The following is a 22,737-nucleotide window of genomic DNA, read 5'->3' on the forward strand; positions in this document are numbered from 1 at the left end:
GATTCCTTCAGTGTAGCGCGCGTGCGGCCCAGGACATCTAAGGGCATCACAGACCTGTTATTGCTCAATCTCGTGCGGCTCAAAGCCGCCGGTCCCTCTAAGAAGAATTTTAATACGCCGCCAGTGAGTTGCGCGACCCGAGAGCCGCGCACACCTAAATGACGACGCCTATTTAGCAGGCTAGAGTCTCGTTCGTTACCGGAATTAACCAGACAAATCGCTCCACCAACTAAGAACGGCCATGCACCACCACCCACCGAATCAAGAAAGAGCTATTAATCTGTCAATCCTTCCGGTGTCCGGGCCTGGTGAGATTTCCCGTGTTGAGTCAAATTAAGCCGCAGGCTCCACTCCTGGTGGTGCCCTTCCGTCAATTCCTTTAAGTTTCAGCTTTGCAACCATACTCCCCCCGGAGTCCAAAATCTTTGGTTTCCCGGAAGCTGCCCGCCGAGCCATTGTAGTAACGTCGGCGGATCGCTAGATGACATATTTACGGTTAGAACTAGGGCGGTATCTAATCGCCTTCGAACCTCTAACTTTCGTTCTTGATTGATGAAAACACCTTTGGCAAATGCTTTCGCTGATGTTCGTCTTGCGACGATCCAAGAATTTCACCTCTAACGTCGCAATACGAATGCCCCCAGTTATCCCTATTAATCATTACCTCGGAGTTCTGAAAACCAACAAAATAGAACCGAGATCATATTCTATTATTCCATGCACGAAATATTCAAGCGGCATTTTGAGCCCGCTTTGAGCACTCTAATTTGTTCAAAGTAAAATTGTCGGCCCACCTCGACACTCACTGAAGAGCACCGCGATAGGATTTTGATATTGAACCGGCTTTTAACGACCGGCTCACCGACGATATGCTCCGCAAACGTGTCAGTATCACCGCGGATGCGGTGCACCGACAGCGCGGCGCACAAATGCAACTACGAGCTTTTTAACCGCAACAATTTTAGTATACGCTATTGGAGCTGGAATTACCGCGGCTGCTGGCACCAGACTTGCCCTCCAATTGTTCCTCGTTAAAATATTTAAAGTGTACTCATTCCGATTACGAGGCCTCGTAAGAGTCCCGTATCGTTATTTTTCGTCACTACCTCCCCGTGCCGGGAGTGGGTAATTTGCGCGCCTGCTGCCTTCCTTGGATGTGGTAGCCGTTTCTCAGGCTCCCTCTCCGGAATCGAACCCTGATTCCCCGTTACCCGTGACAACCATGGTAGTCGCAGAAACTACCATCGAAAGTTGATAAGGCAGACATTTGAAAGATGCGTCGCCGGTACTGGACCATGCGATCGGCAAAAGTTATCCAGATTCATCAAAATTAACGACTTCAGACGCCAGGCCCTCCGTCGATTGGTTTTGATCTAATAAAAGCACTCATTCCATCACTGGTCAGAGTTCTGATTGCATGTATTAGCTCTAGAATTACCACAGTTATCCAAGTAACTGAGTAAGATCTAAGGAACCAAAACTGATATATTGAGCCATTCGCGGTATCGCCTTAATACGGCTTGCACTGAGACATGCATGGCTTAATCTTTGAGACAAGCATATAACTACTGGCAGGATCAACCAGGGAGCTAACTAAAGCTTCCGCTAGAGCCTCAAACGTGACACGACGATGCCGCCGCGACGTTCGCTTCTCTATATACATACATATGCGCGCGGCGTGTTTAAATAACATGATATGCAACGGCGGCGACCGTCACACGCACACTATTCACACACGCGCGCGCGCACACGTGGATAAATCTGAACCACAGTCAGTTAAATCGTTGAAAGTATCATCTTAACGAGACACCCCTTAACAATTCCCATTCGCATCAAGCGAAGGAAAAATTTTAATATCGGTCAACTTTTATGACGCAAACGATCAATCTACGCACGGAGAGTGGAAGGATCGAAAATTGCGACCACATATAAACATCTGATAAAAGCCCATTGGTACATCACAAACGTGTGCGATGTGAGCAATAAAAAATTTTATACTGCCGTTCAATAGTAGTCGTATATTTTTCACGGTCTGCGCTCCGAGAGTGTATCAAGATGCGTAATATTATTTATTACACTACACATATAAAATACAATCTACGAAACTGACAATCTATCAAACCGTCGGCAGACGCAATGTTACTACAGTTACTAATTTCTACTTCTTCTACTACTACTACTAACTACTACTACTACTACCACCACTAAAGATTAAAAACTGTATCGCGCCGTATGCACAAACGCTTTTACAATATCATCATCTTTGGTGGTCTTTTATTATTTCATAGAACTAACACACTACTCTACAACTCTGTCACAGACTCACCACCAAACACCAACCCCACACCGACACGCGAACGGCGGCAACGAGGAGAGCGCAGAGCACACGGGCGACGCGGTACAACAGCGACGAAATAATGATACATACACATACGTACGTACAAATGTCTCGCTGCCCACGCGCAACGCCCCCCCGTCTTCGCTAGCCTCGCGCACCGATTGTCTCGCATCCCGGCTACGATGTTTCTGCTTGTTTATTTTTTTCAGATACTATTCACGTATCACGCATGGCATATGTACATACATACATACATAATACATACATACAAACATACGCCGCGCGCGACTAACGCCTCGTGTTTTCAAGGTCAAGTCAAAAAACTTTGCACGCGTGCAGTTACGGCGTGCAGTCGTCAAAAATAATTCATGATTATAAATTTCGTGGTCCATATTAAATAAATTATAAACAACAACAACAACAACAACAACAACAACAACAACAAACAACAACAACAACAACGACAAAAGAGGGCGACCTTACCTCCGGACTTGATGAAGTGTCCTGAAGGTGTACTTCGAAGACAAAACAAGCCCAAACTCGCCTCACCTAGCTCTACTCGTCTATTAGTTCCAGTAGCAGTCTTCGAAGTACACCTTCAGGTCACTCCATCAAGTCCCGAGGTAAGGTCTCATCATAACTAACAAAACGAGCCCAAACTCGGCACACCTAGCTCTACTCGTCTATTAGTTCCAGTAGCAGTCTTCGAAGTACACCTTCAGGACACTCCATCAAGTCCGGAGGTAAGGTCTCAACATAACTAACAAAATGAACCCAAACTCGATACACCTAGCTCTAATCGTTTATTAGTTCCAGTAGCAGTCTTCGAAGTACACCTGCAGGTCACTCCATCAAGTCCGGAGGTAAGGTCTCAACATAACTAACAAAATGAGCCCAAACTCGGCACACCTAGCTCTACTCGTCTATTAGTTCCAGTAGCAGTCTTCGAAGTACACCTTCAGGACACTCCATCAAGTCCGGAGGTAAGGTCTCAATATAACTAACAAAATGAGCCCAAACTCGGCACACCTAGCTCTAACCGTCTATTAGTTCCAGTAGAAGTCTTCGAAGTACACCTGCAGGTCACTCCATCAAGTCCGGTGGTAAGGTCTCAACATAACTAACAAAATGAACCCAAACTCGGCACACCTAGCTCTACTCGTCTAATAGTTCCAGTAGCAGTCTTCGAAGTACACCTGCAGGTCACTCCATTAAGTCCGGTGGTAAGGTCTCAACATAACTAACAAAACGAGCCCAAACTCGGCACACCTAGTCTCTACTCGTCTATTAGTTCCAGTAGCAGTCTTCGAAGTACACCTTCAGGACACTCCATCAAATCCGGAGGTAAGGTCTCAACATAACTAACAAAATGAGCCCAAACTCGACACACCTAGCTCTAATCGTTTATTAGTTCCAGTAGCAGTCTTCGAAGTACACCTTCAGGTCACTCCATCAAGTCTGGAGGTATGGTCTCAATGTAACTAACAAAACGAGCCCAAACTCGGCATACCTAGCTCTACTCGTCTATTAGTTCCAGTAGCCGTCTTCGAAGTACACCTGCAGGTCACTCCATCAAGTCCGGAGGTAAGGTCTCAACATAACTAACAAAATGAACCCAAACTCGGCACACCTAGCTCTACTCGTCTAATAGTTCCAGTAGCAGTCTTCGAAGTACACCTGCAGGTCACTCCATTAAGTCCGGTGGTAAGGTCTCAACATAACTAACAAAACGAGCCCAAACTCGGCACACCTAGCTCTAATCGTTTATTAGTTCCAGTAGCAGTCTTCGAAGTACACCTTCAGGTCACTCCATCAAGTCTGGAGGTATGGTCTCAATGTAACTAACAAAACGAGCCCAAACTCGGCATACCTAGCTCTACTCGTCTATTAGTTCCAGTAGCCGTCTTCGAAGTACACCTGCAGGTCACTCCATCAAGTCCGGTGGTAAGGACTCAACATAACTAACAAAATGAACCCAAACTCGACACACCTAGCTCTAATCGTTTATTAGTTCCAGTAGCAGTCTTCGAAGTACACCTTCAGGTCACTCCATCAAGTCTGGAGGTATGGTCTCAATGTAACTAACAAAACGAGCCCAAACTCGGCATACCTAGCTCTACTCGTCTATTAGTTCCAGTAGCCGTCTTCGAAGTACACCTGCAGGTCACTCCATCAAGTCCGGTGGTAAGGTCTCAACATAACTAACAAAATGAACCCAAACTCGGCACACCTAGCTCTACTCGTCTAATAGTTCCAGTAGCAGTCTTCGAAGTACACCTGCAGGTCACTCCATTAAGTCCGGTGGTAAGGTCTCAACATAACTAACAAAACGAGCCCAAACTCGGCACACCTAGTCTCTACTCGTCTATTAGTTCCAGTAGCAGTCTTCGAAGTACACCTTCAGGACACTCCATCAAATCCGGAGGTAAGGTCTCAACATAACTAACAAAATGAGCCCAAACTCGACACACCTAGCTCTAATCGTTTATTAGTTCCAGTAGCAGTCTTCGAAGTACACCTTCAGGTCACTCCATCAAGTCTGGAGGTATGGTCTCAATGTAACTAACAAAACGAGCCCAAACTCGGCATACCTAGCTCTACTCGTCTATTAGTTCCAGTAGCAGTCTTCGAAGTACACCTTCAGGACACTCCATCAAATCCGGAGGTAAGGTCTCAACATAACTAACAAAATGAGCCCAAACTCGACACACCTAGCTCTAATCGTTTATTAGTTCCAGTAGCAGTCTTCGAAGTACACCTTCAGGTCACTCCATCAAGTCTGGAGGTATGGTCTCAATGTAACTAACAAAACGAGCCCAAACTCGGCATACCTAGCTCTACTCGTCTATTAGTTCCAGTAGCCGTCTTCGAAGTACACCTGCAGGTCACTCCATCAAGTCCGGTGGTAAGGACTCAACATAACTAACAAAATGAACCCAAACTCGACACACCTAGCTCTAATCGTTTATTAGTTCCAGTAGCAGTCTTCGAAGTACACCTTCAGGTCACTCCATCAAGTCTGGAGGTATGGTCTCAATGTAACTAACAAAACGAGCCCAAACTCGGCATACCTAGCTCTACTCGTCTATTAGTTCCAGTAGCCGTCTTCGAAGTACACCTGCAGGTCACTCCATCAAGTCCGGTGGTAAGGTCTCAACATAACTAACAAAATGAACCCAAACTCGGCACACCTAGCTCTACTCGTCTAATAGTTCCAGTAGCAGTCTTCGAAGTACACCTGCAGGTCACTCCATTAAGTCCGGTGGTAAGGTCTCAACATAACTAACAAAACGAGCCCAAACTCGGCACACCTAGTCTCTACTCGTCTATTAGTTCCAGTAGCAGTCTTCGAAGTACACCTTCAGGACACTCCATCAAATCCGGAGGTAAGGTCTCAACATAACTAACAAAATGAGCCCAAACTCGACACACCTAGCTCTAATCGTTTATTAGTTCCAGTAGCAGTCTTCGAAGTACACCTTCAGGACACTCCATCAAATCCGGAGGTAAGGTCTCAACATAACTAACAAAATGAGCCCAAACTCGACACACCTAGCTCTAATCGTTTATTAGTTCCAGTAGCAGTCTTCGAAGTACACCTTCAGGTCACTCCATCAAGTCTGGAGGTATGGTCTCAATGTAACTAACAAAACGAGCCCAAACTCGGCATACCTAGCTCTACTCGTCTATTAGTTCCAGTAGCCGTCTTCGAAGTACACCTGCAGGTCACTCCATCAAGTCTGGAGGTAAGGTCTCAACATAACTAACAAAATGAACCCAAACTCGGCACACCTAGCTCTACTCGTCTAATAGTTCCAGTAGCAGTCTTCGAAGTACACCTGCAGGTCACTCCATTAAGTCCGGTGGTAAGGTCTCAACATAACTAACAAAACGAGCCCAAACTCGGCACACCTAGCTCTAATCGTTTATTAGTTCCAGTAGCAGTCTTCGAAGTACACCTTCAGGTCACTCCATCAAGTCTGGAGGTATGGTCTCAATGTAACTAACAAAACGAGCCCAAACTCGGCATACCTAGCTCTACTCGTCTATTAGTTCCAGTAGCCGTCTTCGAAGTACACCTGCAGGTCACTCCATCAAGTCCGGTGGTAAGGACTCAACATAACTAACAAAATGAACCCAAACTCGACACACCTAGCTCTAATCGTTTATTAGTTCCAGTAGCAGTCTTCGAAGTACACCTTCAGGTCACTCCATCAAGTCTGGAGGTATGGTCTCAATGTAACTAACAAAACGAGCCCAAACTCGGCATACCTAGCTCTACTCGTCTATTAGTTCCAGTAGCCGTCTTCGAAGTACACCTGCAGGTCACTCCATCAAGTCCGGTGGTAAGGTCTCAACATAACTAACAAAATGAACCCAAACTCGGCACACCTAGCTCTACTCGTCTAATAGTTCCAGTAGCAGTCTTCGAAGTACACCTGCAGGTCACTCCATTAAGTCCGGTGGTAAGGTCTCAACATAACTAACAAAACGAGCCCAAACTCGGCACACCTAGTCTCTACTCGTCTATTAGTTCCAGTAGCAGTCTTCGAAGTACACCTTCAGGACACTCCATCAAATCCGGAGGTAAGGTCTCAACATAACTAACAAAATGAGCCCAAACTCGACACACCTAGCTCTAATCGTTTATTAGTTCCAGTAGCAGTCTTCGAAGTACACCTTCAGGTCACTCCATCAAGTCTGGAGGTATGGTCTCAATGTAACTAACAAAACGAGCCCAAACTCGGCATACCTAGCTCTACTCGTCTATTAGTTCCAGTAGCCGTCTTCGAAGTACACCTGCAGGTCACTCCATCAAGTCTGGAGGTAAGGTCTCAACATAACTAACAAAATGAGCCCAAACTCGGCACACCTAGCTCTAATCGTTTATTAGTTCCAGTAGCAGTCTTCGAAGTACACCTTCAGGTCACTCCATCAAGTCAGAAACTAAATATGAAATTTATAATCCCATAAGTATAAAATCTATAAATAAAATGAATGCGTGAAGGATCAAGTTTATTAGGTCAAATATTTTGTATTCGTACAGTGATCTTTTCGTAAACGAGGAGCTGCTTACAAGCGTCACAGTGTCCACTCACAACGGCGGCCGAGCGCAGACTAAAATATTTCATTACAAATTTTTGTGCAATAAATCAAGATGAGCCAGTAAAATAACCCTTATTTCAATCCAATAAGTATCACGCGTTACAACTAAATATGTGAAAAAATAAGGTTTGATTTCTCAGCCTATTTGTAACATTTTGATAGTTTTCTTTGCTACCTTTTTGAGTTGGACATGTCTGCTTACTTAAAATATTTTTAAATCATTAAATTTATTTTATTAAATACATGAAAAATGTTCCTTTATTCAGCACGATATTGTCAATTTTGTGTGAAAGGGCAACGGAAAATATTTTTTATAATATTATAAACCAAAATTTTCGACTAAAAAATTGCTACCATTTAAAGATTAACCCTTAATTCACTACCTGAGTCCATTGGACTCACATCGAACTTTCAAACTATTATATTTTTTTCCCCTGGTGACTTATTTCCTCCACCGTCTCAGTACCTTCCTGCAGTGACGTGGGCACCGCGGTAGCGAGAGGACGTGCGCCTGCGCTGCGTAATAGGTAAGTTATTACGTCGAGTGAGTCCCATGGACTCACTAGTGAATTAAGTAATATTTTATTTATTTGTTACGATTCTTAAATGTTGCTTATTTGTCGTATTAATGATATAAAAATATGTATTTTAATATTTGTTGTTGTTGTAGGTTTGTAAAATGGATCTAAAACAACATAAAGTTGTAAATATGAATGAAGACCAGGCAGATTCTGTTTTGGAATCATGGATCACACAAATTATGAATGATGAAGATGCGAGCCATTCTGAAACCGAAGACAAGCTATCTAGGACAGAAAGAAAGCATTGTTATCCATGTAATTACAAAAAGAGAACAAAGACTGCACATTCAGGCACTAGATGTCTGAAGCCTGTATGTTTGAGTTGCTCAAAAATGGCATGCCGTCGCTGCCTGCAATCGGTGGCAATACCCCATTGCACGTTTTATTTTTTTGTATAGAAGCGTACATTTTTGTTGTTTATTTTCGGTTTTGCATTCCTTTAGAAGTCTTATAAAATTAAAAAGAGCCATTAGTTAAAAATATTTGCCATTATTGTAGGGCTTTGAAAATAACTCTGTTTTCTAAGACTATTAGAATAAGTTTTTTTTTATTTTTAAGAGTATTTCAGAAGTTTATCCAGTTTTATTATTTTTTTGTAGTGCCTTAATAAACATTTAAAAATAATAATAAAAAAACTTAATAAAAAAAAGAGTTTTATTTGAAAAAAACACGCCAAGAAAATATATGAGTCCAGTGGACTCATGGAAGCTGTTTATGTTAGCAAATTTCACCTAGTGAATTGAGGGTTAAGGATTAATCTATCTATAGTAATTATTAGTTTAATTTGGTTTTGTATTATTTTGTCGCAAAATGTACCGAAAAACTGCTTATTTTTGTCAGATTCGTAAACGCGTCCTTAAGAACATCGTTTTGGTTAGGCTTCCATTATCAAGCAATTTTAAACTTCATTCAATTGACATACAGTTCAAATTATTTTGTACTTTTCAAAGACCTAAGGGAGAGTCTGTTCTGCCAACTTTTAGAAAAAATAAAAACATTTCTAATGTTGGCCCCTCCGATGTAATCATTTAATATTAGATTTAATATTTTAGTTTTAATTATTTATTATTATTTCTTATTTTTTTTTAAACCTTATTTTTGTATATTTTAATTTTAAGCTAATACATTAATAAATTATTTCTTTCTTTCTTCGATTTCTTGTCAATGGTTAAGACTTAAGCATAGACAACCTCTTGATGTTGATTTGTTGTTTGAAATTTGAATTCAAAATGGCGTTTTATTAATTGTTTTGGTGGAAGATAAACAAAATCTGTTCTTCGTATATCGTAGATTTTCTTACTTATTTACTCAGTTAATGTACAGTACATTGAATTTTTTAATTTGTTATATTTCTGCCAAAAGTGAAAGAAGAAGAAAAAGTGTTATGTGTAAACAATGTTAAAATCTTTGTGTAGATAATAATTGATAATAATTATTAATGTGATTTGTGACTAAGTATTTGCAATATATACCCAATGACTGTTCTATTAAAGGAAGATATAAAAAATAATAATTTTTACGAGAAAACTTCTCTATTACGTCATGTTCTGGCTGTAGAATCAATTGGAGAGGAGATAATATTATTATTGTTTTGTCCAAAGAAAACAACGACTTCTTACAATTCCAATATGGCGATCCGAACGGCAACGATATATTGGAAATTTAGAATGAGATTTTAAAATAGAAATCCCGCAAAATATTTCAAGGAAAAGTATAAAATGTGAATCTAGTTGTATTCACATAATATTTAAGCCGAATTAAGTCCTACATGCCTAAATAAAGATATTCAGTAAAATTCAAAATTCAAATGGAATTATCCATTTTTGCTGATAATAGTGAGTTTTAATATTATATAAAAATGTTATATATAGGTAATTATTATTATATTATAATAAACTTATTGATCTACATTGTTGGTGTTTTATTTTTAATTTCCTATAAATTTGAATAAGGATGAGAATTAGTAGTGATGTTACCCAGCATCGAAAATTTTATCGATATCGATATGAAGTTTTATCGATAATATGTACTCAAAGAGACATCACTAGCAACTTCAACTTTTAAATGTTGGCAGCAATGTGGATCATTTTTGACGTGAACTTTTCATAGGTTGGTATCTAGACACGCGGCAGCGTGTCAAGCCGAGTTCAAGCGAAGAGAACTGGCGAGCAGCAGCCGTGTGTATATTTACACGAACCATTTCGAGCCACTTTTTTAAACTGTTTTACATACTGTTTATATTTTGTGAGGTTCTAAAAACTAGCCTCATCAAATTATGGGGTTCAATAGGTCATTAGTTGTTTGCTTTGTGAAAATAATTATATTATTCAAATTAAAAAAGTTATATTTTGGAATAAACATTGTTCTCTAAGGGAAAATAAAACAATTGAGTTTTCAGTCAACCTAAGAACTTAATACATCTTTGTAAATAAATTTCTGGACTGTCTGCAGAACTTGGCACACATTTAGATCTCATTTCTTTTTTTGGCAAATTAAGTCAACGATTGAACTCGGCTCCAATTTTTACATTTATGTTTTTGGTGGGATATAAGACTTAACCTAAGTAATACATGCATATGTGTGCGTGAGCTCGAAATCGAAGTACTGAGTGCCGTCTCTTCCTATACCTATTACTTGCTCTGTTAAGTTAACCCGTCTAGCGTCATACGCACAGATGTTATGCGTCCCAAGTATGTCGAGGTAGTTTACGAAATCTAGCTTTTTTATGACTACCGAGTTTGAAAATTTTATTTACCCTATTGTTCTATAATTATATGCCATGTATGATATATTTTTGGAAAGAGGAAGAAACTAGTTATAGCATAAAAATGTAATCATGACGATATATATTTTCTATAAAATTATAAAAAAATTGATTTTCTTTTGTTTTAATTTTAATTGCTTACATACCTACTAACACTTACATGATAATGGTGAGTCATCAAATGATCATATTCACGTTTTCATATCACTACACGATTGCCAAATACATTCACTTATATTTTCACACATTTAACACAACGTATTTCACTATGAATAATAACAAATATCCATTATTCACAAACAAGAAAAAAAGCGCCATTTTGCGTCTTCCGCACTGAAAAGTTGAGACACTTTTTCACTGAGTATTCTTCAAATATCCCTAAAACCAATATCATAAACGTATTCTACGTAAAATTTCCAGTAATATACGTCTCAATTATCACTCATCTAATTATTCCTCTCGGCATAATTCACAATCCAAATATTCGTTGAACAAGACGAACTTTACAAAGTACAAACTATGGCCGATGACGCAACTCAATCAATGATTCACTTTTTTTTTTTTTTTTGTGGTGTCTGTATTTCCTGTCTCGGAGTCGTGTCGATTTGAATTATAAATGTTTAAGGCATAGAGAAATATTTTTTATACTGGAAACATTCACTTGTACGTCTCTACTGATGACCTTCAATGTCACGGGCCGCGTTACGCACAGTGTTTGTCAGCGCAGGACGCTCTCAGTACAATTTGAGTTACGCTACAACCGCTGTGCGTAGGAGGTTAAGAGGCTGATTCAAGAATGTTCTGCCATATTTTTCATTCTGTCAAACACAACGACAGTGCAGAGATAATTATTCCAAGCCCTGACACCGATATTTTTGTATTAGGCCTTTATTTCTGGCATAAACTTGAAAATATACTCGCCATCTTTGAATGCTCCCCCCCACTCCCCCATGCAACTATTTCACTGTACGAACTATTGAATCGTAAACAATGGACTATAATTGTTAATTATTTAAAATAATAATTTAAAAAATATATTCATGAGTTTTCAATCTATAGTGGTTTAAAGTTAACTCAAAAATGGACCATTTTCGTAAATTTTCTAAAAAATCTTAGAGAAAGTGTAAGAAATGTTATAGTATGCTATATATTCGTGATCTACTCAATAAGCTCTTTCATTTGATACCCCACGCGGCATGTTTTGGAAATGTTTATTTTTTTCTTTGTATGCCATATTTAATAACCGGGGTGCGGGGAAGGGGACCACAAAACTGGTTGGCAACATCTGTCTATAGGATGTCTGGGATCTATACAATATATATCAGAAGTCAGATTTAGGTCCGCTATTTATGCAAACGAACATCTCCTTGGAGCCTGCTCTATGAGCCAAAAAACTGTTATCGTTTGATAAAGCATTTACATTCTCTTGTTTATCGAATTTTTGATGGGTCCGAATTAGGATTATAATGATAACTGCGTTAAAAACAACCGACTTTAAACTTGCACTTGCAACATTTACAAATGCAGACAAAAATGCTCATAAAATAAAAACTTACTGGGCCTATCCGAATAAAATTTTTATGGGACCAATTCGACACCATCCCGCATCGAACAAAAAAAGAATCACGTAAATCGGTTCAGAAACCTCGGAGTAATCGGTGTACATACATAAAAAAAAAAAAAAAAAAAAAATTGGTTGTCTGTAAAGTCGGTTTACTGACGATAATTGAACGTGACAACGTCCGATTGTGCTTCTTTGTCGCTCGTTCCGCGCTCTCGTTTCCTCCTTTCGTCTCCTCCTTTTTTTTGAAGTCGGTTAAAAAAAAAGGAGTAGTTTTCCTATTACGGTGGTAGTTATTTCCAGGTAACTCTGTATTAGGTTATATCATCTCCTATTACGGCCCTATTCATAGAACATATTAAAATTACCAGCCCCCCTAGCCAAGTGGCATACGATTTATAGCGTTTCTCTTTCTACAAACGTTGACGCCTTATCGAATACGATAAACGACAGGTAGCCAAGTGGATTAGAACTTGGCGAACGCTTATTCTATTGGATCGTACGCTAATGTCTATGGCTTCGAATTCTAACGTCAGTCAGCGTACGTCAAACTGTCAACTGTCATTCAGTTTGACATTGGTAATGTTGAAAAATATTCTTGAAATATTCAAATTAAACTGCCGAATTCCGAAAACGGAAAAAGTAAAAAGTCAAAAAATTTTTGAAGTGAACTAAAAAATACAGGTTGGTTGTGCTTTAAATTATAAAAATACAAATAGAGGTAAGTTAATTTTGCATTTGCAATGAGGCATAAAAAGATATAATGTCTTCAAGGTTTAAATTTAATTTATTTATGTGTACTTATTTTTCTAGTTTAGAAATGGAGAGACTGCGCGCCAGCCAGGAGCAATTTTCTGCTCTTATAGAATTCATGGAAAGGTACTATTAAAAAAATACAGTTTTGATTCCAAACTTGCTTCAATATTTTTATAATAAACAATGAAATCATTAATACCAAGTGCTTCATTGGTGTGTGTTACCCATAGGTATGGTGACCTCTCTCGACCACAGCGGGGACCTCAGGGTCGACTAAAAGCCGACCAAATGTGGGCAAGGCTCACATTATTACTTAATTCAGTTGGTGGTGGGGTTCACAAATCACAAGAGAAGTGGAAGAAAGTAAGTTTGAACTTGCATCTTGTTAACCTAGCTGTATATTTCAAACTCTCAATTGTTTTGCTATTAACTTGCATCTTGTTAACCTAAGTGTACATTGCAAACTCTCAATTGTTTTGCTATTCACTTGCATCTTGTTAACCTAAGTGTATATTGCAAACTCTCAATTGTTTTGCTATTTACTTGCATCTTGTTAACCTAAGTGTATATTGCAAACTCTCAATTGTTTTGCTATTAACTTGCATGTTGTTAACCTAAGTGTATATTGCAAACTCTCAATTGTTTTGCTATTTACTTGCATCTTGTTAACATAGCTGTATATTTTAATATATTCATTTATTTTGCTATTGCCCTTTTCATGCACCGCTTTAACTCACAACATGTAAACCTAAAGGTCTGGGCAGATTGGAAGACTAAAACAAAAAAAAAAGAAAATGTTGATTTCCAACCACACAAATGGTACTGGTGGTGGTCCAAGCAGCAGGCTGTCTCTAACAGTTTTGGAAGACCGAGTCTGTGCCATACTGGGAGAGACTGCTGTTCTTGGTCAAGCTGGCATACAAGAGCATGGCTTTAATGTTAGTACTATTATATTATAGCAACTTTACGTATCACACCAATTCCTCTGTAACTTGCATGGCCAATAATAGATATTTATTTTGAAAGAGATTACATATAAGCCTCTTTCAACTTGTGTAAAATGAATTGTATTAAATAAATAAAACAACTAAACAGCTTGAAAATCTATACTAATATAATAAAGCTGAAGAGTTTGTTTGTTTGATTGAACACGCTAATCTCGGGAAATACTGGTCCGATTTGAAAATTTCTTTCGATTTTAGATAGCCCACTTATCGAGGAAGGTTATAGGCTATATATATCATCTCGCTAAGACCAACAGGAGCAGAGCACTGCAGGTAAAACTACGGAGCACAGCTAGTGTTTGAAAATGTAATTCCATCACAATATAATTAATAGATATTTAATGTTGATGAGAACATTAAATATCTTTTAATTATATTTTATTCTTTATAAATCTATATCAATTATACAAAATACTTAGCTAACAATTCCTAATCGTAACATTTGTAAGTGTTAAGAGTATATGATAAAAGTTATAAATAACTAATATATTGATAAAAATAAATATTTTTCAGGCGCCACCAGTACCAAGGGAAGAACCCATTCCTGAAGATGTGGAAATTGAAATTCCTGTAGGCTTAGAGAATTTTAATTATAATAGTAAGTTTTATTAAACTCTATTTACTTATTAAATTAGCCTTCTTCTAGGAGCTGTTTTCAATCGTCATAATATAGTTTAATCGATAATAATTGAACATAATTCATTAAATGACTTGAATAAATTAGTCTTTGCTTGTATCCTAGAGAATATTATTCAACAGATGGAATGGATGAACATTTCTAATTTATAATATAAGTGGAAGTCAGAATTATATTTGCCTCCTTAACATTATTTTCATTACTCAACAGCAAGTGTTCCAACATTGCCAGCATCACCGCTACTGCTAGACCCACAGCCCTCACCACCACCACCACCAGTACGTCCGCCGCCCCCTCTACCGCGTTCTCCTCCGCGTCCCACTGGTCGACGGTCATCGGCGTCACCGCGATCTGCGACTGCCTCGCCGCGACATGGGATGCAGAGAGCTCGCAGGAATCGCGGCTTAACGCCATTTGACCGGGCCGCTACAGAATTTGTGGCGGTTGAACAACGACGCCTTGCACTGGAGGAGACGCGAGAGAAGCTTTCCCATGAGCGAGAAAGGGAAAGGGAAAAGCTTCTCCATGAACGTGAGAGGGAGCGTGAGGAACTTTTCCACCAAAGAGAAATGGAGCGACTGCGGCTGGAGTCGCTAAAGGTTGAGGCAAATCGCGAGCAAACTAGGGTGATGCAGCAAATAGCTGTTATCGGGCAAAGGTTGCTCGAGATATTGCCTCAAGGGCCCGCATCTTAATTTTTTTTTTCATAGGGTTTTAAGTGTATTATTTAGTGCCTTTCTTTTTATTTTTTTTAAGTGCTTGTTTTAGATTTTAATATTTTAATTTAATAGTTTAAGTACAGTATTTTCTGTCCTCAGTCTTTAGTTGTTTTACTTTTTACACGCTTTTTATTAGCTTCACCTGTATGTTTGAATGTTTGTTTGTAACCGACTTCTTTGGGCGCGATTTTGACCCACTTTAAACGGCCAGATTTCGTTCAAACTTTGTAGATTTATTGAGGACCGATGACAATACACTAATTTGATAAAATTATTCCATTTTTCAATTTGCAAAAAGCATGTTTTTTAGTTTTTTTTAAACTATTATTATATATATCTTTAAATTTAATAGGATTTATATGTACTTAATTTATTTTAAGTGTTTGTTTTAGATTTTAATATTTTAATTTAATAGTTTAAGTACAGTATTTTCTGTCCTCTGTCTTTAGTTGTTTTACTTTTTAATCTTTAAATTTTATAGGATTTATATGTACTTAATTTGTTTTAAGTGTTTGTTTTAGTTTTAAGAATATTAAATAAAACATATATATACATAATAATAGTATATTTTATTACTTAATTAGTTAAGTAGTTTATACCACCATTAATTCAGTACACACTTTTTTAAATACTAACAAAAAATACAATAATAAAAATTACAAACTTAAAAATATTATAAAAAACAGGTTGAGGCTGCAACAATGATCAATTTTTTCACCTATGACCTGCACTAAAATATGAGCAGTTATCAGAAACTTTAAAAGGATTAATATATACTGTAACTAATGCAGTTTCATTATTTAAATCTGTGTAGGTAAACAAAATAATGTTTTAGGAGCGAAAAAATATTATACAAAACTACTTGGTCAGGCATACTAAATTAGGCTTAAAAGTAATACACATTAAAACTACACACAACACACTTTAAAAAATACAAAAATACAAAAATAACCTACTAAACTAATCTATTAACTAAATTATTTAGCATTATTCTGCCACTCATCAGCTCATCTTGGTTGCTGGAAATGGGTCCAACCCCCACACTCGGTTCATCACCATCCTCTTGTTGCTCAGCCATATTATTAGGGGGAGGTAATTTAGCATCCAGTGCAATATTGTGCAGAACACAACATGCAATAGTTACCTCACTGGCAACACGAGGATGGTAATGGAGTGTACGATGCTTCAGCAAGCATCTCCAACGAGCCTTCAATACACCAAAACATCGTTCAATACAATTGCGTGCCTGTAAATGGCGTGTAGTGTACACCTCTGCTCGAGAACCTGGTTCGGCATTTAAAATTGGTGTCATCAGCCACGCTCTCTGTGGGTATCCAGAATCACCTTAAACAAATAATGTAGTTAAAGAGCTTTATAAATTATAACTCCAATATTTTTATGATAAATATGTAGAAGTAGGTAGGAATTAAATGATTTACCTAATAGCCACGTCAATTCACCATTTTCGTGAAGTCCACGCATGTATGGTTCCACTTCACTGGATGACCATATGAAGGAATCATGCGTGGCTCCACCATATTTTGCATTGACATTGATAACACAGCTCAACAAAAAAACAATTTTTTTTTGTTGCCCTGGATATTTCTACAGATTTATATATTTCAAGTACCCAGTTTGCGAATGTAATCATTAAAATTATTTAATTGGCTCTAGTTTTTTTTTAATTTGGATTTTCATATATAAAAATTTCTTACGGCCCTTCAGAGTACGGGTTACTAACAAGTGTTTATTTTTAGGTGAATTACGTTTTCTGCACATTTATTCGCTCAGACAGAACCCTATTCTATAAAACTGACTGTAGAATATCAGAATAATAAATGGTTTCTGTAAAAAAACATTTTTATGAACAACAATGTTCGGTTTGTATCGAGTTAAAGAAACCCAGTAGCACTTGGTCAGCAAAGTGGATAGGTATACGAAATTCCCTTGATGTTTTTATTAATAGAATTAGACAAAGCAAATTCATTAGGAATAATTAATAAATATGAAAATTTAGGCCTTTGAGGGAATCTAGAAGTATAAGAAGAATACCCGATGGCCCTACAGGACGGGCGTGTCGACAATTGATAAAAAATGAAAATTTAACAAAATTTAATAACTGATGCTGAATGTAAATTATGGAGAGATATAGTATTAATTAATTTAAGATTAATTTCAAACACCAAATTATAAAGAAATGGCACAACAGTTGTTTAAAAAACTTCATTATTTTATGAGCAAATACGAGCATAAAGCTACACTTTGCCCACAGTCTCCTGGATAGATATCCAGTAAATCTGCGGAATTTCTGTGAGAAACAGGAAGAACACATCGAAAAAGAAGTAAAAATTATGGAATAATGGTATCAGGGTATATGGGATCGTCACATGATGGCAGATTACTGATGGTCCATAAGAAAACTATTGTCCCAAAATTAACTAAGAAGACAAGCTTATAAAATCTATTTCCTTGTACTATTTCATAAGTTTTAATGATTTTTCTCTATTTTTATATCCATTTGAATTAATTAAATACTAAAACAAAACAATAAGTAAAACTTTGTAATAAATAAATGATGTAAAAAAAATATACCTTCTATTTCATGCTGCATTTTAGAGTCTAGTAAGAAAATTAGGATAAAAAAAAACTAGAGCCAATCTACCAAAACTATTAATAGTTCTGTATATAATATGCATTAAATTATTCGAAACCACTTTCACATCCAGGGCAACAAAATCATTGTTGACCAGTGTAATCTTTAAATTATCATCACATATCTGAAAAAAAAAAATTTAAGTTATAAAAAATATTCTATTTGCAGTTGCTTTGTTATTTTGTTTTAATGAAACATGATTAAAAACAATGCTTACTAACTAATAATACATATGCAAAGAAAAATAGCTTACCATTTGCACATTTAAGGAATGGTATCCTTTTCTGTTAAAATAATTCTGTTCATCAATGTGGGGTTTTACAATTGATATGTGAGTGCAATCTATGCATCCAATTACCCCTGGCAATTGAAATTTCCTTTGAAATCTGTAATTAGGTACATTCACATTTAATAATCAAAGACAATTACCTACATATATTAAACATATAATACAATTGTTAAAAAGACTTTCAAATGAATTTGTCATAATATTTTGTAAACCTTTAAAACATTTAGAATTGAACAGAAACAAACATTTTGTGGTATAATAGAATTGTTTGTGACTACAATAGCAGCAACCTTCTTCAATGCAAAGGATTATGTTATTTATTAAAATTGTACAAAACATTGAAAGTTTTTTTTTTTTTATGTCAGAGCAAGCAACTTAAGCATAAGAAATAAACACTTGCAACATAAGAAGTGTTGCAGGTGCTTTGCCGGCCTTTTATGGACAAATAAGCTCTTTTCTTGAAGGCCCCAATGTCGTAGTTGTACATTGAAAGTTATAAATAAATTAATAAAAACACTTACTCTTGTCGAATTCTTGTTCTTTCTTGGTGTGTTTGAGGGAAAACTATCCATTTTTTCACTATCCGAGGACTGTTGAGTGCCTCCACAACTTGCCTAATGCATCTACTTGTAGTGCGTTGTGGCAAATGTTGTGTGACACCCACAATTCTCTGATAGGATCCCGTTGCGAAGAAACTCAGAGCGCAAAGAACCTACGAATATAAGTAGAATTAGGATACGTAATATAGGTACCTAATAGATATGCACAACACATGACTTTCATTGGGCATTTAAAATATCGGACATCACTAATAATTATAAACAATCGCAGTGAAGAAACTGTGGATTACCTTTACTTCCAAAGGAATTTCTTTAGTCCCCCGTATGTTTGTTTCGTTACGTAGGCTGCAGCAAAGCTCGCTAAAAGTTTTTTTATTTAACCTAAAACGCTCCTGAAACAATTGTTCCGGCATTTCATTGATTGTCTCTAAACTCCGTCTGGACGCATTTCTTTTTTGGCGCCTGAGCCAAAGTTCTTCATCGTGCGCAGCTTTTAAAAGTCTCAAAGCGTGCATTTTATGAAAACTAAAATTTTATAATCACTAAACACAACACGAAACTTCGACAGCTGATTATAAAATCGCCATTTTGTTTCGATTTCTACAAGATGTTATAGCGTACGCTAGTTATCGAACGCCCATTGGCGTAGTCTCCTGTCAAAAGTGCCACTTGGCTAAGCATTTGTATGGCGCCTGTCGTATGACTTAGGTAACGTTTCGTCACGTTTCGTCTAATAGAATAGAAAAACATTGCCACTTGGCTACCAATTTTCGTTTCGTTACGCTGGGTCACGTGACGTATCTCCAGCTTATGTCAATCTCATACATTCGTTTATCTATTCTATCAAACGCAATGACTAAGGAATCCTATGGACAGGGCATATTGTTCTATACAAACAACTGATTATACAAATATCATGCATTTCGATACCGAAATAATAAAACTAATACTGTCTCTTTCTAACTAATGAATATTCTGATGTGATGTGAAAAAATATGACTATACGTCAGTCAGTGCTAATTCTATACCGCTTGACATTTGAAGTTAGCTCAAATACCTACTGTGGCCGGTCGCCATTTTATGTTCTCGTTAATACGATGTACATGCTCTGTCATTGCTCCGTAGTAAACATTGAAAAATATTGAATATTTTTGTGATTGTGACAAACATTTGTGTCTAAAACATATAGAGTGGTCAAGGACAAATAGTGGCATAATGCCAAAGCGCAGTATTGTGAGATGTGGCTCCGGAAAGAATGAAAACCAGAAAAGTTTGTCTTTGCACCGGTATGTATACGTTTTGACTGAAATATTAGTTATTTCTTTGCTGATTTAGTTATTTTCATGTATATTGAATTAAGGAGTATTCACAGACTATGTTCAGTGCAAAATTGTTACCAAATATAGCTTTATTTTGTATATTTTCGTTCTAGTAAAATAATGAATTTGGGTGCTAGTGATGGCTTATAATATCGACATCAGCAAAATGTTCGATGATGACGTGCGTCTCCCAAGGCTGTGTCATTAATCTTAAGAATAGTTGCTTTGGTGAATACACTTCCAAAATAACAAATTAATTTTGCCAAGAGCAGCAGAAGGAAAAATAAAACACTTAAATTTACCTAATATGAATTTTAACTTAAGTAAGATTAATCGCTTTTATAGTACCTACTTTAATTAAAAATGTATTTATAAATAAGTCAGGTCAGGACTAAAATTATAATAACCTAAATATTCATTTTTTGAAGGTTACCAAGAAGTGAAAATAGAAAAGGAGAATGGTTAGAAGCAATTGAAACTGAAAATATCAAGCCAAATGTAAAGGATATATCATAGTACATTTCCCAGAAAGTGCTTTCAATAGAACAATGGATGTGATTAGTCTGCACGATGATGCTACACCAGTATGTCTGCCGCTGCATTCACACAGGGTGAGGTTTTTATCTGTAGACACGTGATGTCTTCCAATTTACTTTTGGTCTTTTTATTTAGATTTAGGGCTGTCATTTATAATCTAACGTTTCTCCTATTTTGAAGGAGGCCTGTGAACAAACTGAGATGGTTTTATATGATTTTTTGAGTACAAACTTGGGTGATATTTGGTTGTTGAAATGTTATTGACTGAGGGAAAGTGCAATTTACTTTAAATACATGGGGTGTTTTAAGTTATTTTTCTATTCTTTATAAATTTATATATATAAAGCATTTGAATGCCATAAAACCAAAAATATAAATTCAAATTCCGCTATTGTAAGCCCTAATGTTGATATTAATTTCAAACCATCAGCATTGCCCTTTTAATTAAAATGTATTGCATTTTAGTTTAAATGTAAAGTGAACAATGCTAGTTAATGTAAACTGTGACATTTCATTTCCAGGTACCAGTTGAGCCTCAAATCCCGAACTCAAAAATGAACAGAGTGAATCCGAGTGCATCCCAGGCTGCACAAAATAGTTTAGCTCTATAATTTTCTCTGTTATTATATATTATTGTTTTTTTGTCTATTATTTATAAATAAATAAATTACTGTATATTGTGTTGTTCATCGTAATAAAATACTATTATATACCTGTATTATTATATATGTTGTTTCATTATATTACATTCCTCAAAACTGAAATTACCAAATTGTAAGTCTACCGTAATCCTTATATCGAAGTCAAAATTGAACTGGATTTATCAAATTATACAGCTATCTTGTCCTGCGAGGTTGCTGGTGTTTTACAAGTAACCCTGTATAGGTGTTACCGTCACGAGCAGCCATCGCCATACTTAATTTTATTAATTGGCATTGTCATTTTTTCCATTTGTAATTTTACGTCTATGTTTTGTACAATAAAGTTAAAATAAATAAAAAAGAGTGTGTGTTTATGTACACGCGTTAGAAGTTACTTCTTTGGCGTATGGACAAAATACTAGAATATACAACTTGAACATAGTTATCAATTTTCATACCACCTAGAACTTACTTCATGCTGTTAATTTTAGGTGTCGGTGTGCGCGCGCATCGTAAAAATTCACTCTCACTATTTTTCTCCACCGCGCCAAAACAAATACTTATAAATTCAAAATAAATATATTAATATTATTTTTATATCGATAAACATTATTCTCGGCACTAAACACCGCCATGTTTTGTTACAAGGGGTTGGCTTTAGTTAACTGCCGCACGTATTTGTTGGAAATATTTATATTGTTAGTTAGCTAGGTAATGTAAGATTGTAATTCCAAAATATTATCGTTAGGAAACTTGTAGTTTTTTAGTTATTAATAATTTTTAAAGTTAATAATTTTTTGTGCGAAAAAAGCGCATTTATCCGTTTTGTTGTGCAAAAAAAGCGGACCAAGACGTTCCATTTCACTGTAAGTACTGTGACTTTACGCAGCGGCCGGCGAGTGCCGAAGCCCGAAAGCGACTTTAGGGCGATTCCCACTCAAACAAAAAAAAATCTACGTAAGTAGGTTAAAAAACTATTAAACTTTTATTTTTAATATCCAAATAGGTAGCGAGGAGCGAAGCGACGAGCGTGTTAGGTTAACCCCTGAACTGCCGTACGAGCCGAGCGAGCGAAGCGAGCGTGCCGCGGCAGCGGCCGGCGAGTGCCAGAAGCGACTTTAGGGCGATTCCCACTCAAACAAAAAATTAATCTACGTAGGTTAAAAAACTATTAAACTTTTATTTTTAACATCCAAATAGGTAGCGAGGAGCGAAGCGACGAGCGTGTTAGGTTAACTCTTGAACTGCCGCCAGAAGCGACTTTAGGGCGAT

The 22,737-nt window shown here is 37.0% G+C and overlaps 2 protein-coding genes, 2 long non-coding RNA genes and 1 other non-coding gene across 6 annotated transcripts in view; 3 read left to right on the plus strand and 2 right to left on the minus strand.

The window, feature by feature from the left end:
• LOC123698167 overlaps positions 1-1,588 on the minus strand; it is a 1,905-nt gene extending 317 nt beyond the window's left edge. The window contains exon 1 of the ribosomal RNA XR_006752370.1: positions 1-1,588. This exon is cut by the window's left edge and continues 317 nt beyond it. This is a non-coding gene — a ribosomal RNA (small subunit ribosomal RNA).
• A 5,648-nt stretch (positions 1,589-7,236) lies between these two features.
• On the plus strand, positions 7,237-9,935 carry LOC123697181. Its single transcript, XR_006752204.1, has 2 exons — positions 7,237-7,971; positions 8,115-9,935. It is a non-coding gene; the product is annotated as an uncharacterized LOC123697181 (long non-coding RNA).
• A 3,117-nt stretch (positions 9,936-13,052) lies between these two features.
• On the plus strand, positions 13,053-15,554 carry LOC123697025 (formin-like protein 2). The gene is made up of 5 exons (XM_045643447.1): positions 13,053-13,071; positions 13,169-13,229; positions 13,337-13,469; positions 14,624-14,708; positions 14,958-15,554. The coding sequence occupies exons 2-5, from the start codon at positions 13,171-13,173 to the stop codon at positions 15,440-15,442; spliced, it is 762 nt and encodes a 253-aa protein (XP_045499403.1). The 5' UTR covers positions 13,053-13,071; positions 13,169-13,170; the 3' UTR covers positions 15,443-15,554.
• Positions 15,555-16,016: 462 nt separating this feature from the next.
• LOC123697049 (putative nuclease HARBI1) lies at positions 16,017-19,892 on the minus strand. Of its 2 annotated transcripts, XR_006752168.1 has the most exons (5): positions 19,259-19,892; positions 18,930-19,120; positions 18,373-18,505; positions 16,906-18,243; positions 16,017-16,810 (listed from the first exon to the last, which is right to left on the minus strand). XR_006752168.1 is itself a non-coding variant. In XM_045643469.1 (3 exons), exons 1-3 carry the CDS (start codon positions 19,481-19,483, stop codon positions 18,340-18,342), a joined length of 582 nt encoding a protein of 193 aa, XP_045499425.1. In that variant the 5' UTR covers positions 19,484-19,889; the 3' UTR covers positions 18,277-18,339. The 2 variants fall into 2 exon arrangements, 1 of the variants encoding a protein (XP_045499425.1); XM_045643469.1 differs by lacking the exons at positions 16,017-16,810; positions 16,906-18,243 and having other exon boundaries at positions 18,277-18,505; positions 19,259-19,889.
• Positions 19,893-19,978: 86 nt separating this feature from the next.
• On the plus strand, positions 19,979-21,499 carry LOC123697101. Its single transcript, XR_006752178.1, has 3 exons — positions 19,979-20,254; positions 20,716-20,898; positions 21,346-21,499. It is a non-coding gene; the product is annotated as an uncharacterized LOC123697101 (long non-coding RNA).
• The last annotated feature ends 1,238 nt before the right edge of the window (positions 21,500-22,737 follow it).

This window comes from Colias croceus, chromosome 1 (genome assembly GCF_905220415.1).
Source record: "Colias croceus chromosome 1, ilColCroc2.1".
NCBI lineage: Eukaryota > Metazoa > Arthropoda > Insecta > Lepidoptera > Pieridae > Colias > Colias croceus.

Bases quoted from the DNA above. Each gene is read 5' to 3' on its own strand.
- LOC123697025 (XM_045643447.1), top strand. From the start codon at position 13,171: ATGGAGAGACTGCGCGCCAGCCAGGAGCAATTTTCTGCTCTTATAGAA. The intron at 13,470-14,623 runs GTAAGTTTGAAC...AATATTTTTCAG, and splicing joins CACAAGAGAAGTGGAAGAAA to GCGCCACCAGTACCAAGGGA. The intron at 14,709-14,957 runs GTAAGTTTTATT...ATTACTCAACAG, and splicing joins AGAGAATTTTAATTATAATA to CAAGTGTTCCAACATTGCCA.
- LOC123697049 (XM_045643469.1), bottom strand. From the start codon at position 19,483: ATGCACGCTTTGAGACTTTTAAAAGCTGCGCACGATGAAGAACTTTGG. The intron at 19,121-19,258 runs GTAATCCACAGT...TTATATTCGTAG, and splicing joins AAATTCCTTTGGAAGTAAAG to GTTCTTTGCGCTCTGAGTTT. The intron at 18,506-18,929 runs GTAAGTGTTTTT...ACCTAATTACAG, and splicing joins AGAACAAGAATTCGACAAGA to ATTTCAAAGGAAATTTCAAT.